This window comes from Electrona antarctica, assembly GCF_951216825.1.
Source record: "Electrona antarctica genome assembly, chromosome: 18".
Classification (NCBI taxonomy): domain Eukaryota; kingdom Metazoa; phylum Chordata; class Actinopteri; order Myctophiformes; family Myctophidae; genus Electrona; species Electrona antarctica.
The window spans coordinates 31,812,535-31,830,089 of NC_136799.1; the positions used below are offsets into that span (position 1 = coordinate 31,812,535).

The 17,555-nt window shown below is 41.9% G+C and overlaps 3 protein-coding genes across 6 annotated transcripts in view; 1 reads left to right on the forward strand and 2 right to left on the reverse strand.

Moving 5' to 3' along the window:
- Nucleotides 1-3,932, reverse strand: part of mboat2a (membrane bound O-acyltransferase domain containing 2a) — an 80,553-nt gene extending 76,621 nt beyond the window's left edge. The window contains exon 1 of the mRNA XM_079528517.1: nt 3,616-3,932. Within this exon, the coding sequence (XP_079384643.1) occupies nt 3,616-3,696 (81 nt within the window). The 5' untranslated portion in view covers nt 3,697-3,932. The remainder of the gene's footprint in view (nt 1-3,615) is intronic.
- A 4,504-nt stretch (nt 3,933-8,436) lies between these two features.
- On the forward strand, nt 8,437-14,461 carry itgb1bp1 (integrin beta 1 binding protein 1). Of its 2 annotated transcripts, none has more exons than XM_079528109.1 (7): nt 8,437-8,629; nt 9,351-9,460; nt 9,846-9,924; nt 11,059-11,189; nt 11,816-11,908; nt 12,270-12,419; nt 13,008-14,461. In XM_079528109.1, the coding sequence occupies exons 2-7, from the start codon at nt 9,389-9,391 to the stop codon at nt 13,077-13,079; spliced, it is 597 nt and encodes a 198-aa protein (XP_079384235.1). In that variant the 5' UTR covers nt 8,437-8,629; nt 9,351-9,388; the 3' UTR covers nt 13,080-14,461. The 2 variants fall into 2 exon arrangements, with proteins under 2 accessions (XP_079384235.1, XP_079384234.1); XM_079528108.1 differs by having other exon boundaries at nt 8,438-8,629; nt 9,323-9,460.
- Nucleotides 14,462-14,586: 125 nt separating this feature from the next.
- Nucleotides 14,587-17,555, reverse strand: part of asap2a (ArfGAP with SH3 domain, ankyrin repeat and PH domain 2a) — a 73,922-nt gene continuing 70,953 nt past the window's right edge. For all 3 annotated transcript variants that reach the window (XM_079528107.1, XM_079528106.1, XM_079528105.1), the window contains one exon: nt 14,587-17,434. In XM_079528107.1, the coding sequence (XP_079384233.1) occupies nt 17,360-17,434 (75 nt within the window). In that variant the 3' untranslated portion in view covers nt 14,587-17,359. The remainder of the gene's footprint in view (nt 17,435-17,555) is intronic.

A 17,555-nucleotide genomic window follows, 5' to 3' on the forward strand; every position in this document is an offset into this window, starting at 1 on the left:
CTTGTGTGCTGATACAGAAAAAATTGACTTGTCTAATGTAGCCAATCTACTTGGATTTCTAACAGTAGTTCTGAAACATTTTACTGTGAGGGTCCCTCAATAATTTCTGCAATAACGTGATGTAATGACACAACATTGATTTTCATGGTGTTAAAACATTCACTGTGAGAAAACAGACTCACCACCTGCTATTTCCAGAGGTATTCAGCTGATAATGGACACGCTTAACAAACCAAAAGCTAATTACAAGATATGTTTCACAAAAAGAGAAACTTAAAAGGCACACCCCTACTCTGTAGTTGACACTCATAGTCAACTAACTGATGTATCTAGATTGAAATATCTGAGCCGTCTATCTACTTTAATGTACAGGTCATAACAGTGTTGTGAATAGGCTGTGTGTGTAGTAGTGTACAGAGAGAGAGAGAGTGTAGTATAGAGAAAGAAAGAGAGAGTAAAAACAGAGAGGGGATGGGTGGTGGCAACTGTCTCAAATTACACCGTTTCCATTATAAGTCTGTCAGAGCGTAGCGTGTACAACACACACGTGCAAAAGTCGTGCGTGTGCCCACACACACAGTCAGTCAGTCAGTCAGTCAGTCACACACACACACACACACACACAGTTGTGTGTCATATACATGAGTTATCACACACTGCCTGGCAAACCTGTCCAGTAGCGTATCTCAAGTGCTTTATTGATTTCTACAGTGTTGACAATATCCCTGGCACAGCACAGTAGGGCACCCTGTTGGCAGAAACCTAGCAAGGGTGACACGTGCCTTAGAGAGGGGTGTGTGTGTGTGTGTGTGTGTGTGAGAGAGAGAGAGAGAGTCTAAGAATCTGTGTCCTCCAATTATGTTCCAATACTACTCACACACGACACTATTCATACATGAGACAATCAACTTTCATCAACTAAGCATGAAGCACAGCTGGCAGAATGTAGCTCCAAGTCCAGCATCCAACACCAATATTATTTTCATAAACAAATGCCGGGCAAATCCCTTTTAACCTACAGACCACTTCCTGGCCACGTACACCCATGCCAACCTCTTGCAATCCACATTATCTCACTTTGTAGTGTTTTACTACACTAGTCATCCTGGTGATGTGGGCGCTTTTAGCAACTCTAAGGGGAAGTGTGATTTGATCAACATGAACTTAATTCCATCCTATTTCACAAAATCCCATTTTCAGGCCACACACACACACACACACACACACACACACACACACACACACACACACACACACACACACACACACACACACACACACACACACACACACACACACACACACACACACACACACACACACCCCCCCCCCCCCCCCCCCCCCCCCCCCCAGTGGAAAGCCAGGTAATTTGGGGTGAGTACATACGAGGAAACGTTGCAGTCTACACTCTGCACACATGTACATACTACGTAGGAAGGAACCGGTTAACACCAATTGAAGGATTATTGTGCGAACCATGGGAAAACATAAGATAACCTTTATTGATTGCCGTGGGGAAATTCACATGGCAGCAGCAGCCAGCCGGTATCTGTACCGGTAAGAAGAGTAGGACTTCACTACTCAAGAGCCAAACCAAGACAGGTAAGGAGGAGGGAGGCATTCAGAAATCACACACTAATGTCTCTCCTTACAGAGAACTCATGTTTAGACAAGTAAATTGGCTCTGGGTGGTACACAGATCATTCATGCAGCACCCAACGCATGTTTGCAGAACCTCAAATGCATCTTATCCTGAGGACTCACGCCTCTACCGGTTTATACTCCCATGCAAATCCCACAGATCAGTTGAGACCAGTAGAGTAGAGTGAATCACCCAAATATCTACACAGTTGTATGCATGAAGAGGCACAAAGGGTTTCTCAGCCCCAGAAGTAATGTCCACACCATTATGCGACCCCAGGTGAAACGAACAAACAAAAGGGAAAGGCCAAGGCCAAGAAGAAAAGACAGAGAGGATCAATCCATCGACTCTTCTTCCACCAATAGATAGAAAATGCAATGAGAAATGTGAATATAGGAACAAAGAGAGGAAAATGTGCTATTACAAAACTATAACGTCTCTATTTTGCACATTATTATTCTGTAATATTCAAAAATGTTAGCTGATCTATAAGCTCACAAGACATCACATTGCGTTTTGAACGTGTAGGTTATTTCCCGAAATTTGTGCTACTGTTAACACTAAAGTATATGGGCGGTTAACATCAAGTATCTTTTCTCCCGCGCCACGGTACAGTACGAAGGCTTTGTAGGCTAGTATTTGGTTATGAGTTTGGAGAACTATTGCTCATGAAGATTATGACTTCCACATTGTGTGAACATGATGTAATTGCAGTAAAACCTTTTAGCCATCATCTTGGTTTTCATTGTGGTATTTCTGAATCTCTCAGTCACACTAGTGTTACCACAAAGGCTTGACAAGCAGTGACTAGTGAGATGACACTATTAGAGGAAGTGGTTGTTTTGAGGTGTACAGATTCATCCTGAGAGACTATGGGATAAATTCAGTCCAAACAATGCAAATCTATTGATCAGAGAGTTGAGTGCCACTATTCACAACCCCACTAGGCAGTCTCTGGAGCATACTTTTGATATGATTCACATTCACTCATACACTTAATGTATGAATGAGTGAAGGCTTGTGACGTGTGTACAATGCATGCATATGAGAGATGTCTTTGTTCTGTGTGAGTGTGGTCATCATTAATCAATTAACTAGCAATCACAATGAAAATGTGCACACTCTGCAATAAATCAATCTCCTGAAATTAAATATGTTAGGAGTCTGAGCAGCAGTCATGATGTCAAATGGACCACACCTTGTTACACAACACATCTCTGGGGCTACGTCACTGCTGCGCAATATGACCAGCAGCTGATGAAGAAGTTATGTTTTCTCTCCCGATTTAGGAAGGAAGAGGGCTAATGTTGGAAGACACGCGGGGATCAGTGTCATAGATTCAAAAGATCATTTGTGGTAGCATCTAGTCCTGCCATGACGAAAATGCCCATAGCAGTGCCATTTTTTCACTTCCCTTTGTTTTCCACCTCATTGTGATGGTAGCGAGCAAGACCACAAGCACATGAACTGGGATTTTGAGGAAAAGGAACCAACTTCTTCTCGAAGGAACTACAAGTTCTGCGCCATGGGCGCCGCCTCTTAATGGACTGTGGCTGCCTCGTCCAAATAAATGAACAAGCAGCAGCTTCAGGTGGCTGTAGAACGACCGCTGAATGGACCAGGCAGGGACGCATCAGGAATAGATTAGGCTATGGCTATGCGCACATCGAATGAGAGAAAAAAATCCATGCCCTGGCAGTGGCTAGCTCATGGCTAGTGGAGCACGGCGTAACGGCGTTGGACATCATTTTGCCAGCTCGTTTAAGAAGTGCGAAATATCTATCCAATTAGGCTATGCCTGTAAAACCCTTTGGCAATACGAGTCCTATGCATCATTGTGCTCTGCCTCTGCCCACATCCATAATGATTATAAACGTTAATCGAGACCCTCCAATCCATGGATGATCTTCCACCATGAGCGTGAGCCAAAATCCTTTGTCCAAAAATAAGGAAAGGAAAAAAACGCCCGTTACCTGGTCAAGAGGGAGGTTGATGATATCGCTGATGGGCTGTAATAAAGTGGCTCCAGTGCAGGATGATGTTTGAGTAGCCATGGTTGACTGGGCTCAGTGTGCGACTCCTTCTTCCTCCCCTTCTCCGTTCCACTCTCCAGTCTGTGTCCGTGGCCGCTGTGACGATACACGGCTTCTGTTGCTGCTGTTGCGACGGGCTTCCACTGGGCTCGACGGCTGGCTGTCATCCACACACAGCGCCACACAACAGCACCACACCAAAAGCGACAGTTAAAAGCGACAACAAAAGATAATGTGGGCGGGGTCGTGGCCTGCCACGCCCACACAATAAACCTTCCATTTTGGCGTCTGGCCAATCCTGAACGAGTGTTAAAGTCCCGTCCCGCCCCCGTACGCACGAACGCACACACGCACACGCACACGCACTGTCTAAACCTGGACTGGACTCCGTAGTACGGTGTCGATCGCCCAAAAGAACAGATCTACAAGGAGCAAGTGTCACCTCACACCTCATGGATAGAAGTGTATATTTGTAAATGTTCTGATTAATTGAAAATTGAGGACCTTACTAAACAAGTCTTAGTGTTTTTCCTGGTTTCATCCTCGTAGCAGTTTTTGTATTGACTTATTGACCCATTCTACATACTGTGAATACAAATCAATCAATCAATCAATCAATCAATCAATCAATCAATCAGATTTAAAGTTGGTGAAATAAGGTAATCGTATCCTGTAATCATGAGCAATCTCATGTTACCTACAATGTAAATATTTGTTCCACATTAAACTGGAGTAAATCGATTTTGTACCAAAAGGGCAAGGTCACGTGTGATGTCACGAGACCTGGGCACCTGGGGCTTTCCCCATGTATGGGGTTTTTCAATGATATACACTGACTACATGACTGACTGAAATGCATGATTCCATAGTTAACTGTGACCTCTGCGGCAACCACAGTGGTTATCATGAGACTGTCACAATATGATCATATATTGGCATTCCCATATATGGGCAAAATATTGATCACAGTCAATGATCTCCATATATGGGCATAACAGGGATTGCTAGTCTCTGACGGCAGCACCTCTGGCGTTCGTTCCCTGGCCAGACGACGGGACAAACAAAGTTTCATAGTTAACCGCCATGGCCCTAAAGGGCGAGGTCGCGTGCATTGGCCATATATGGAGCGTATCTTGAGTGTACAGGGTCTGATGAGGTCAGATGAAGATATGCCAGGAGCGCAGGGCTGTGGACAAGGCCTTGCAGCGAATGCTCGAGAGACTGGGATGTATGTGTGTGTGTGTGTGTGTGTGTGTGTGTGTGTGTGTGTGTGTGTGTGTGTGTGTGTGTGTGTCGACAATCCGTGTAAGATGATACCCATATATGGAGATGCCTGGATCATCACCTATCTCCATATATGGGCTGTTCAATACCTTTACAATCTGACCTCACTGATTTCCATATGGATATATCTGACAATCATAATAATGACTCACAAAATCTCTACATCTGACCTCACAGTTCCATATATAGATATAGCTGAGCTGTCATGACATCACCAGCTCACCAGAATGTTATAAAACAAAATAGAATCACAAACAAATTCATTCTTCAAGTTGTGTGACTTCGAGAAAATCACGACATAAGGACCTTTTCCTTGTGCATTTTTGCCATGGCAGCAAAGTGGAAGAACAGCACTGAGCCCCAGTACTATGCCGTACTGCTGGGGCAGATCGGCGTGTGCACGCATCCGCCTGGGTGACGTCAGACTGCTGGGCGGGTGAGTGACGGGGAGAGTGACAGGGTGAGAGTGACGAGGAGAGAGTGACGTGGAAAGTGGGTTAGGTGTCAAAAACGCAAGGTTTCATAGTTATCTGTGACCTCTGGTCGCAAATAACATACTGTACAATATTCTACCCTACTGTACCGTACCGTACTGTACTACTGTACCGTACCGTACCGTACTGTACCGTACGTGTGTGTGTGTGTGCAAAGGGGAGGGGTCGGTGAATGTGGAAATTGTGATTTAATTTGCATCACAGCGAAATGTTGCGCAATAACAGTATGGCACGTGAAAGCAATATTTGTACAGTAAATATGGCAGTTGCAGGGATGCAATGTAGTGCAGTTGAATTCCTGTGGCATGCACATGTTTTTGTGCATGGAGAGATGTGTGCTAACGGAGTGGTTTGGTAGGAGAAGCTGAACGGATAAACGGCCATGTGCTTGTGTACCCCCTTTTCATTAGGTATTATTATTATTATTATTATTATTATTATTATTATTATTATTATCTTTAATTATATAATATATAGACTATTATTTTTCTTTGGTCTACTGATGCAAAATACATGGTTTAGACTTTAGAGCCTAGAGGACAATGTTAGTGTCATAACTTGCTTATGAGAAGATTCAGTTTTATCTTTTTAACCCCAATGATAAATAAGACTCAGAGTTCAAATGGTTTTCTAGGTCCAGTTATTTTAATAATGAATCCATGGTCCAGCACTGATTTGGCGAGAGGTGGGACTTTAATGCTCTTATGGGTGAATTCCACCATCCAATCAAATCCCATGGATGTTTGAATGAATGAATGAATGAATGAATGAATGAATGACTTGCAGGGGGAGCAGTGACGCAAGGAGAGGCATTTTGCAGCCTGCAAAATGCAGGAAACATCAGAGAAAGGTAAAACTAGTAGGTCTAACAAAGTGGAAGGCAAGGTCAAGGTCAAGTTTCTGGTGTTTTACAGAACACACTTGGTATATGAATATTCCCATGTCCGCGAAAAGTCCGCGAAGGTGGAGCTTCTTTTCCATCCACCAGCTGTCTAAAAACTCAGAATTTAAGCTGCGCGCAGCCGAGAACGTGCGCGGCTCTTTCGATAGTGTGGCAGCACCTTATGATTATATAACTTCAGTTGTCTTTTCATTGTCCTGAAGACAGACGGTCTTCTTTGTGCGAGAGCACCATCTAGCGGCTACCCAACACTCAAGCGTAAGGTTGCTATATCATATCATAATAATTATCCGGAGTTTATAAAAAAGCATAAATTCAGAATTCATTCACAACTCTCTTCATATTTCTAATTAATAAAATAATAACTTCAGTTGTCTTTTCATTGTCCTGATGACAGACGGTCTAATTTGTGCGAGAGCACCATCTAGCGGCTACCCAACACTCAAGCGTAAGGTTGCTATATTAGGGTCATATATCATAATAATTATCCGGAGTTTATAAAAAAGCATAAATTCAGAATTCATTCAAAACTCTCTTCATATTTCTAATTAATAAAATATTCATGATTCATGTTTTTCCCAATTAAAAAAAAGGATATCACACTTTGAAAAAGTGTTTCCGCTGCTGCTCAGCTGCTGCTGCCTGCATTATGTTCCCGAATAAATAATGTATCTGATCAAGGGTTGAAATTCGAAAACCGTGGGGAACTCGGAGTAGCGCGTGTGTTTCAACCGGTTTCAACCTTAGAGTATATATGAATAGAGACGGCACCCGAGTTCTCCTCCCATCCACTTGCATTAAGTTGCTCAAAAGCGCATGAGGCGATTTCACTGTGCATTCTGGGTAGGAACAGAGTGCATTCTGGGATGGATTGGGCCCAAACACATGAACGCGCTGCCGCTGACTATCATCCAAGAGGAGAATTAGCAAGAGAGGCCAACTTTCTTTACTTCCTGTATCTGCGTGAGGTGGGCGGTAACATTATTAGGAGACAGGAAGAATGTTGGAGTCTATTCATTTCCAATGGGAGAGTGAACGTGAACACAGCTTCTGAACCATTCCTTAACTCCATGGTCACTGAACTAAATACTGGACCAAATCATCACAAGGCACACAATATTTACAAGATATTCATAGTAAAATGGCTTCTTTTAGCGAGACAAATCAGGAGAAAATCTACTTTGTTAATGACATTTCTTTATCCCAGCAACAAACTCTCGCAAGATTTGAGATGAGTCCGGAAGCCTCTCTCTGTCCATCTGCAATTTCACGGACAACACATAGGGGGCTCTGACCCCATATTTAAGATGAGAATATGTGAATATTATAATGTGAAATTAATGGACATATTTAAAACGATTAGAAATTATCGTTATGTGCCCAAATTAGAGCTGGCATACTTGGTCTGCATATTGAGACAGGCAGATATGTAGGCACGGTTGAGGAGGATAGATTATGTAGTCTGTGTGATCTAAAGGAAATTGAAAATGAAAAGTATTTAGTTTTTTATTGTCCATTCTACAACTCTATTAGGGAGAGACTTTTTAATGAGATAGATCAAAATCATGAATTTATATGGTTGGAGGACTTCGAGAAACTAAAACGACTATTTCAAAAGTACACCTTGTCAGTTGTTTTCAATGTACTTTGTTAAATGACTTGTCAGTGTTGTTGTCTTCTTCTTCTATCGGGTTTCATGGCGGTTGGCAAACCTAAATGGTGCATTACCGCCACCTACTAGACTGAGTGTGGAAACAGTGTTGTTGTCAGGGGGGAGGGTGGAGGTCGGGGAGAAGCAAACCACGCCTACTATATTTAGGAGACCATTTGTAGGCTTTGTGTACCATTTCGCCTCTAGTGGCTCCAATGAAGTTGGCCCATCTTCATACATAAACCATCTTTGCTATCATTGCAGGCATTCAGCGTTCACGTGTCATCGTGAACGTGCACAATGATAGTCAACGGACCAGCGCGTTCATGTGTTGGGGCCCACGCTGCAATATCAAATTCGGCCACTATGTCCATTTCGCCTCAGGGTTTCATCCGGGTGCAGTCTCTATTCATATAAGGTTTCAACCCAACCCGGACAAGATAGAGGAACTTTTATTCTGAAGACCGGAACCGGACGTCTTATTGCTGCTCCGTTATTGATATTTGCTGGCTGCCGCTCACGGAACATATGCGAAATAAACTCAAGAAAGCTACATCATCATCATCCCGTTGGATTGATGAGAACTATCGCCCCCAAATACAGCCGATCAAGTTCCAAACAGAGGTAATACTATAACTATACCCAGTAATAGTGTAAAATCAAATGTAACACCCGTAAAGAAGTCCTTTCATTTCAACTTGGGGTGTAGTAGTAAACCAGTGTGGTGGGGTGTGGATGACCGTTTGTTTATCCTAGCAACGCGTTTCTAATACGGACGAGAGTAATCAATCTACTAAAAGCCAATGTAAATACAAATTTGGAATTTACATGCTGAAGTGAAAATCGAAAAGGTATGGGGGGTACTAAATGACAGTGATATACCATACGTAGATCAATGTTGGCCCTTGGCAGTTGGCATTAAAGACAAGCAGTATCGAATTGCTCTTTAATACTGTACTACTGTACCAATATACATCTTTTTTGAATGAGTGCAGTACTTGAGCATTTGCATTTTTGGATACTTGATGACTATATGACGTTATGGCCATAATACATTTCAAAGAAACATTCTGTTGCATTACTAAGCACGCTATTATTATTATTATTATTATTATTATTACTACCGGTATTATTATTATCATTATTATTATAGTTAACATTTCTGGAAAATCTTTTCATTTTTTTGAAAATGTCCAAATTAATACAGCAATGCATTGATAATACATTTTTAAATAAAAAATAAAGTGCTTTCATAGGGACAAGCATTAAGCTTGTTTAACTGATCTATCTGAGGTGTGTCTGTGGTCTGCCCTTCAGTTCAGAGTGGTCTGGTCTGTCCCTTCAGCGAGCAGGAGGACTGGAGGACAGTCGACATGGTGAACGATGTTCCGCAAAGTTAAAAAGCGCCACAGCAGCAGCAGCTCCCAAAGTAGTGAGATTAGCACCAAGAGCAAGGTACACACACACACACACACACACACACCCACACCCACACACACTAGATGATGGATCCTGAAAAATATTACCAGAAACGGCCCATATCCTTCCTCTTTTCCCCTCATTTATGCTTTGGCACGTGGCATCAAGCATAAATAAGATGTATAGTCTTGTTCTGTTTGGGTGGTTATCCAGTGTGGGTGGACTCTCATGTATTGTGTTCTTGTGTTTGGGTAGTCTGTGGACTCCAGTGTGGGTGGACTCTCATGTATTGTGTTCTGTGTTTGGGTAGTCTGTGGACTCCAGTGTGGGTGGACTCTCATGTATTGTGTTCTGTGTTTGGGTAGTCTGTGGACTCCAGTGTGGGTGGACTCTCATGTATTGTGTTCTTGTGTTTGGGTAGTCTGTGGACTCCAGTGTGGGTGGACTCTCCAGGTCTAGCACTGTTGCCAGCCTCGACACAGACTCCACCAGGAGCTCAGGTAATTAGAGTCTAATTAACAACATCAGGTCTAATTTCAAAATGTTTGCTTTAGAAGAATATATATTCAAAGATTTTCACAGTTTAAATAAATAAATAGCAGATCTACAAGCTCGTAGTGTGGCACAAAGTGACACACTATGTGAGCTTGTATATCTGCTATTTCTGATTAGCCAAAGTAATGCTTTTTAGCTAAAATCTAAAATGACACGGATGCTTTCCTGGTCTTAACATGGTGGCCTATTGGATGCCGAGTTAAGTGGTCAGATGGGTGGTCCGCATGTTCCGAGCGTGTTTGTTTTACTATCAATTAATCGATTGTTGTGTTCCGGCTTGGATAAATGGAACTAATAGTATACTTTTTAAGTTCAATCACAATGAAAAATCCCTTTTTCTCTGTAAAAAATACAATATACTATATAAGTACAAAATAAATACCATGACTATATGTTTTTACATAATTATTAATGCCAATAATAATTAATGTTAGCATATTATAAATATAATTATATTATAATACATTTGTATTGTTTTGCCAAATATCTGGGGGCACACTTGCAATATCCTCACGGCCCACCAGTGGGCCCCAGACCACAGGGTGGGAGTCACAGAATTAGACTATCTACCATAACCAACCATTGCTTGCCTTCAGTTGAGCCCTTCTGTCGCTCTTTTGATTGATCAATTTGATTTAATAGTTTTACAGCAGTACAAAAATGCCAAATGGATGAGGAGACTAAATTTAAAACAAGGCAAAAAAAGGCTTGTTTCCATTGTGGTCCATTAAACATTCAACACTCAAACAACTTGACAAACAACCTTTTCAGGCCGGGCCGTGACCCCTAAAAATAATCATGAACTGATGACCCCCCCCCAGCCTGACAAGCACTTGGAATGTAGGGGTCGAGGCATTAAAATTAGTTTGACTCGAAAATAGCCGATCGGCTATTTTCACAATTATAGTATATTCATTTTGATGCAGTAATGGTCTTTCTTTGCTTTTTTGAGTTATTAAAAAGGTCTTAAAAGTCCTTAAATTGACACTTCACTGTCACCTGCTGGGGACTCTCCCCCAAATCATGTGGGGGACCCGCAGGTTGAGAACCACTGTGTGCTATGTGACTGGTCCCTGTAGGTAACAGCACGTCAGAAACATGTGCTGAGTTCAGGGTCAGATACGTGGGGTCCATTGAGAAGCTCCAGTTTGACATGAGCAAGACCCTGCAGGAGCCTCTGGATCTGATCAACTACATCGATGCCGCTCAGGTAAGAACCTGGAGGCAACTCTGTTATGACTCTTAACTCGGGTAAGAACCTGGAGACATTTCTGTTATGGCTCTTTAGCCTCTTTTCAACTACAGCAAACCGTGCCGTGCCATGAAACAGGTTCTGGATTTGGACCCTGCTCAAGAGGTGGTACTAACCCTGAGTTCTGGGCTAGTACCACCTTTAATCCATTAAAGTGTCCATGACATCAGAGAAACTGGGCTCACTGCTAAAAATCTAAAATATCTAAAACCACATATTACACACATAAAGACTTCTAAACATCAAATTAAATCTTCTAAACATCATTAACATATACTTTTTTGCAAAAAGGGTGAAGTGTCCCTTTAACGCTGTTATCCTTACGTACTTGCTACACGATTATACAAATGCCTTAGTTAGAATGTACAGTACAAGCTTGCAGTATGAACAACAAATGAGAACATTTCAGGATTTACTTGTTTGAAACTTTGAATACATAATACTGTATCTTGTACTATGAAATTAGTAACTTATGGGGAATTTATCCAACTTACTATGTAACCATTATCCATTGTACATTGTGTTGAACAATGAGTTCAAATATTAACCCTTGTTGTTTAAAACAACACCGTTCTCTTTCATAGCAAGATGGACAGCTGCCATTTGTGCCTGGTGATGAGGAGATGGTCCTGGGAGTATCAAAGTATGGAGTCAAAGTGGCCTCACTGGACCAGTGTGTGAGTTGTGGCTTTCCTTAATAAATATCTTATTTATTGAGTTCATTGATTAGCATAATTAATTATGGATTATTCGTGGCTCATTGTTACCATGACTGTAACAGCATCCTCATGAGTTAGTTCTCAAAAAGTGAAGTCAGATATTCTTCCTCAAATATTAACACAGCAGGATCAAAATAGACATACTACAGGATATCTGGTCAGTTTGGTCTGACTGGCAGCCACCAGTTTTAACAGCTCAACAGTTTTGGTCACAATAATGCTTGTCACTGCCTGAAAAGGTCGAGAGCCACTGGTATAACAAATAATAAATCACGCTTAAGGGAGTAACATACCGGTATGTATTGTTTTGGTTGTGCAGGATGTGCTGCACCGCCACCCTCTCTACTTGATCGTACGCATGCTGTGCTATGATGATGGTCTGGGTGCAGGAAAGAACCTCTTGGCTCTCAAAACCACAGACACCCAGCAACAGGAATGTACTATCTGGGTCTATCAATGCTGCAGCGCGGTACGTGCATATCTCTATACTATCTGGGTCTATCAATGCTGCAGTGCGGTACGTGCATACCTCTATACTATCTGGGTCTATCAATGCTGCAGCGCGGTACGTGCATATCTCTATACTATCTGGGTCTATCAATGCTGCAGCGCGGTACGTGCATATCTCTATACTATCTGGGTCTATCAATGCTGCAGCGCGGTACGTGCATATCTCTATACTATCTGGGTCTATCAATGCTGCAGCGCGGTACGTGCATATCTCTATACTATCTGGGTCTATCAATGCTGCAGCGCGGTACGTGCATATCTCTATACTATCTGGGTCTATCAATGCTGCAGCGCGGTACGTGCATATCTCTATACTATCTGGGTCTATCAATGCTGCAGCGCGGTATGTGCATATCTCTATACTATCTGGGTCTATCAATGCTGCAGCGCGGTACGTGCATATCTCGTGAGACCCAGTTTGTCTGGGTGAGCGAGGGAAAGGGGATAAAATGCCATCCATATAAAAAATTACTCTGACGGGACTGGAGCAGCTGCTCTTTTGCAAATGATTTGATATCCCTGACTGCCTCATCTTCCTTTTCTACAGGAGCAGGCCCAGTCCATCTGCAAGGTGCTGTCGGCCTCCTTTGACTGTGCCTTGACATCAGACAAGTCCTGAAAGCCAGGAGAAATGGGAGCTCAGACATTTTCTAAAAGTTGACTTAATGATTGCAAAATCGCCAACTGTTCACCAAGAGCCCACCTGGGCAGCATGTTTAGAAATGCAACCCCTTTCTGTCTTTTACCGAGCATTCATCATGTTCTTGCTAACATTGCTAAACTTTTTACAGTAAATGTGATTATAAGCAACTGCAGCACAGCCCTTTGGTGCTGATTTGGTTCAGTTTGCTAGCATTCAGCAGTTTTACGATTCAACAAGCTAATGGCAGTCATTTATTTTCCTTGCATGTCTTTCCCTATCCCATCATCCTTATTTCAAGCCCTGATTTGCTGTGGAATCATCTATAGTGTTTGTCCTTTATTCTGTCCTTCTTTAACCTCAGTTCTTTCTTGTCCTTACAGACCTTGTAAGGTCAAGGTAAGGAAGAGGGTTGCATTTGTTTACATATCCAAACATGTTGCTCCACTGTGTTTCAGCCCAAACAGAGCGTATTTAATGTAAATAAGTAGTCGGTACATAATGTTTTAAACCATCTATAGCAACTGTGTGAGCATTGTAATGAGTGGGAGGCATTACACATGACAATAATGAAACTATATGGTACATGGGATTTCAGAAGATGCTAAACATTGCTTTTTGGGATGGAAGTCCCAGTTTTCAGATTGATACATAATGTATAGTGGTCGCTAGACGACCACAAGGTACATCACAAAGATACTATAACTGCACCCCATTTTATTGTACATTTTATCTGATGTCATTTTCCTTAAATATGCTGTATTACAAATTCCCAAAAGCTTACCTCGGCTCACTCAAAGAAAAGAAAAAAATAAGTTATGTTTCAAAAAAGTGATCCGATTACATTGTTTCAGGTATACCAATGCCAGGTGTGTCATGGCAGCGTGTAACTCAGTAAAAGTTTAAATAACTGTACTGTTCACTTACTGAGTGATTTTGACTGGTTCATTTGGGATGAAAGTTACAATGCAATTGCATTATTTGATATGGTACAATAAAGGAATGTCCTATTTGATAAGGGCCTTTTAATTTATACGGTGTACTTCAACAGGAGTCTAGCTGTCTAGAAGAGGATGAAGAGAATCTCGCAAACTGCTGGACCAATCAGTGGCAAAGCTCTTGTGCACATAGCTCCACTTTCAAATTTTAGGAAATATTTATAATGGAAGTCAATGTGATTCAGGCTGAAACCTTTCCCAAATTTGGAGTCATGCAGTATTTGACATTACAGGCGGATCACAAAGTCCTAGAGCTACGTTGCAGTATTGTTTCAATAGAAGATAATTCATGTGTCTTTTGAAGACTCCAAGGCAAGCGCCAAGATCACCTTTGGGTTATTCCCCATCAGAGGGAACTCTTGAAACACCATAGTTTTTCTTTTAGGGTCCTCCTCCTCAGTCACACGATTGAATTATACAGTATGCTCATTCAAAAGCCAGAGATGCAGACATGCTTTCCATTCAATTGTTTGTGTGCAAGACAGATATGACAAATTATTTCAGTTTTATTATTCCAGTTTCAGTTTCCCACTTATTTGCACATTGGAATTAAGCATTAATCCATGGTCAAGAGTGAAGTGAGTTATATTCTCAGTTGTGCACATGTTCGTCTGTCAGTTAAGTGTTGTAGACACATAGCACGCATGGAGGTCCAACTTTGTAACCTTTCCATCACCACAGTGCATTAAAAGACATTTACTGCCATGGTTAGCTCTTTTTTACATTTAAATATCAACAGTATTTACACATAGATTATTGAACCTTCCCATTTCCAGTGAGTTAATGTGAATGATAAAGGAGAGACAAGTGTGTCAGGTATGATTCACGAGTCTCCATCTTTCACAAACCTTGGAAGGCTCTCGTTTCAGGATAAATGTCTAGATATCAACATATAAACAGAGAGAATGAGAGTTGCTCTGCAACCAAAATCAAGTTAAGTACATAGAGTGCACTGCAAGAATATTACTTTCATAACACTAAGACTCATAATCTCATCTTTAATATAATAATTCGGGACCAAGGTGACCTGCAAATGTATGTAAGATAAGTGAAGCTGTATGAAAGAATCTGTTCTTTCTGCAAGGATGTAAAATAGTGTGAAATAAATATAGAAGGAAGTACTGAACATTTGCAGTCTGTGAGTGTGCTTCCTCAAAGGCAAGAGGGAGACCCAAAACACGCTGCACTGGTTTGTGCATTTGTTTTCATTCCCTCGCTATTTTTCCCCCTCAGTTTCGGTCACTTGGATGTTTTTAATGCTCAGCTCATGTTACTTTACACTTCATTGTACGCCGGTGTTGCATGGTCAACATAGCTGATATACAAGCTCTCAATGTGTCGCAGATGCAACACATTGTGAGCTTGTAGATCTGCTGTGTTGGGCACTAATACGATGAAGTACACATCAGGCGTTAGACTGGATACACAAACACTTTTCCACAAATGTCCTTCTCTAATAAGGCAGGCGACAGGCGAAGGAAGTGTGGTCAGCATGAGGGGATAAGCAGAAACCCCACAGCCAACAGGAAGAATGACAGGTTCAAGTATAGGTGGTTTCCTGACTGGTTCACTTCCAGTCGTTGCCATCAATAAACCTAAAAATAGCAAAGGGAGGAGGAACTACAGTGTGCTGCTATCATAACAGATATTCTCCACACGCAAGTAGTATGTATGGGAACAACTAGTAGTATGGGAACAACTAGTAGTATGGGAACAACTAGTAGTATGGGAACAACTAGTATCTGTAGCTGAAAATAGACGTGGAGGAATGGCGGATCGAAGAATATCATGGCAGATATGCGACACGGAGTTCATCTGCAGTGCCGTTCTATTACTCTCATTCACATGGAGAAACACATTGCACAAAACAACACGCACGCACTCTCCACTGACAGTGGGCTCTCCCAGGTGTGATGACGATTTAGAAGGCTATTTTTTTACATGCAGCAGAGTCCTTCCCCACCACACGCCTTCTGATGCCAGTCTGTCTTTGAAACAGGGACAGAAAGAACTGCTTTGAGGGCACTCAGGGCAGCTACTAGCATATTCCTGGGTTAGCACCATTTAGAAAGTCTGCCGGCTGCGTTAGCAGACTACTATAGGGTTAAAAAAGTGTCGCCTATAAGCAATTGAAGTTGTTCATGCGCAGAGGTGGAATGTTAACATGTCGATTATGTATATTCACATTTACAGTTACTACTGCGTTTAAATACATTTCTGTAGTCTTTCTCTGTACGATCTTTTTTTTTTAAAAGCACATTCTGTACAATGCACCTGAACATAAGACTATGGTCGAATGGAATACTGTAAGAGCCTTCATTACGTCAAATATGTCGTCTTATGTTGTAACCAGGATAAAGAAGTGGAAAGTGCATTTATTGCGAGAGGTCATTTACTACAATCATCATTTTTTAAATGTTATAGTCCGCGTCAGAAGAACCAATTATAAACAACAAGACATTAAAACCCCATCTAATCCCATGAGTCCCTGGGATTTGGTCATTAAGGAGTGACATCAAGACTTCCTGGAGTGGTTCTCCTCATGGTGTCAGAAGAGCCTCGCTGTGCTGTAGCCAGTGGTGGAAAGTAACTAAGTACAATTACTTAAGTACTGTACTTAAGTACAATTTTGAGGTATTTGTACCTTACTTGAGTAATTCCAATTTCCAGTACTTTTACTTCTATTCCACTACATCTCAGAGGCAAATATTGTACTTTTACTCCACTACAATAATTTGAAAAGTTTAGTTACTAGTTACTTTGTAGACAATGTGTCGCATCGCAATGCATTGTGAGCTTGTAGATCGGCTATTTTCAAAAGATTTGTATACATTTGAAAACTTGAACTGGGACATTCTGCACAATGAGTACCGGTAATTTCACTTTTGGTACTTTAAGTACATTTTGAGACCAATACTTTTGTACTTTTACTCAAGTAAATTTTGAACAGCGGACCTTTACTTGTAACGAAGTACTTCTACAGTACATTGCAGTATTGATACTTTTACTTAAGCAAAACATGCGAGTACTTTTTCCACCACTGTGCCGTAGCCATGGTGATCACCACGGCGGCGAGACCGACCACTGCTCCGTTTTAAGAGCTTTGCTAACGATGACGATGGGCGGGGCTTCGATGACGATGGGCGGGGCCTCAATGACGATGGGCGGGGCCTCAATGACGATAGGCGGGGCCTCGCGGGTCAGCAGACACAGGAAGTTCGGAGGACTCGCAGTGCGTCATGTGACACCCACGGTCGGATTTCAGTCAACAATGAAGTGGACAAACGTGACTGGGAAGGCTCCTCTTCTCATTGGTTCACCTTCTATGTGGCCCAGCTGTGAAACAGGAAGAGAGAGCGGATCGTTAGCTGATACAACGAGATACAGTTATATCAAATGGACGCACGCACGAACGATGCTTACTACCACTACTGAATGTAGGACAGGGAAGAAGGAA

Coding starts and splice junctions, on each gene's coding strand:
- itgb1bp1 (XM_079528109.1), top strand. CDS start 9,389: ATGTTCCGCAAAGTTAAAAAGCGCCACAGCAGCAGCAGCTCCCAAAGT. Junction 11,190..11,815: donor ACTACATCGATGCCGCTCAG/GTAAGAACCTGG, acceptor TCTCTTTCATAG/CAAGATGGACAGCTGCCATT. Junction 12,420..13,007: donor TCTATCAATGCTGCAGCGCG/GTACGTGCATAT, acceptor CCTTTTCTACAG/GAGCAGGCCCAGTCCATCTG.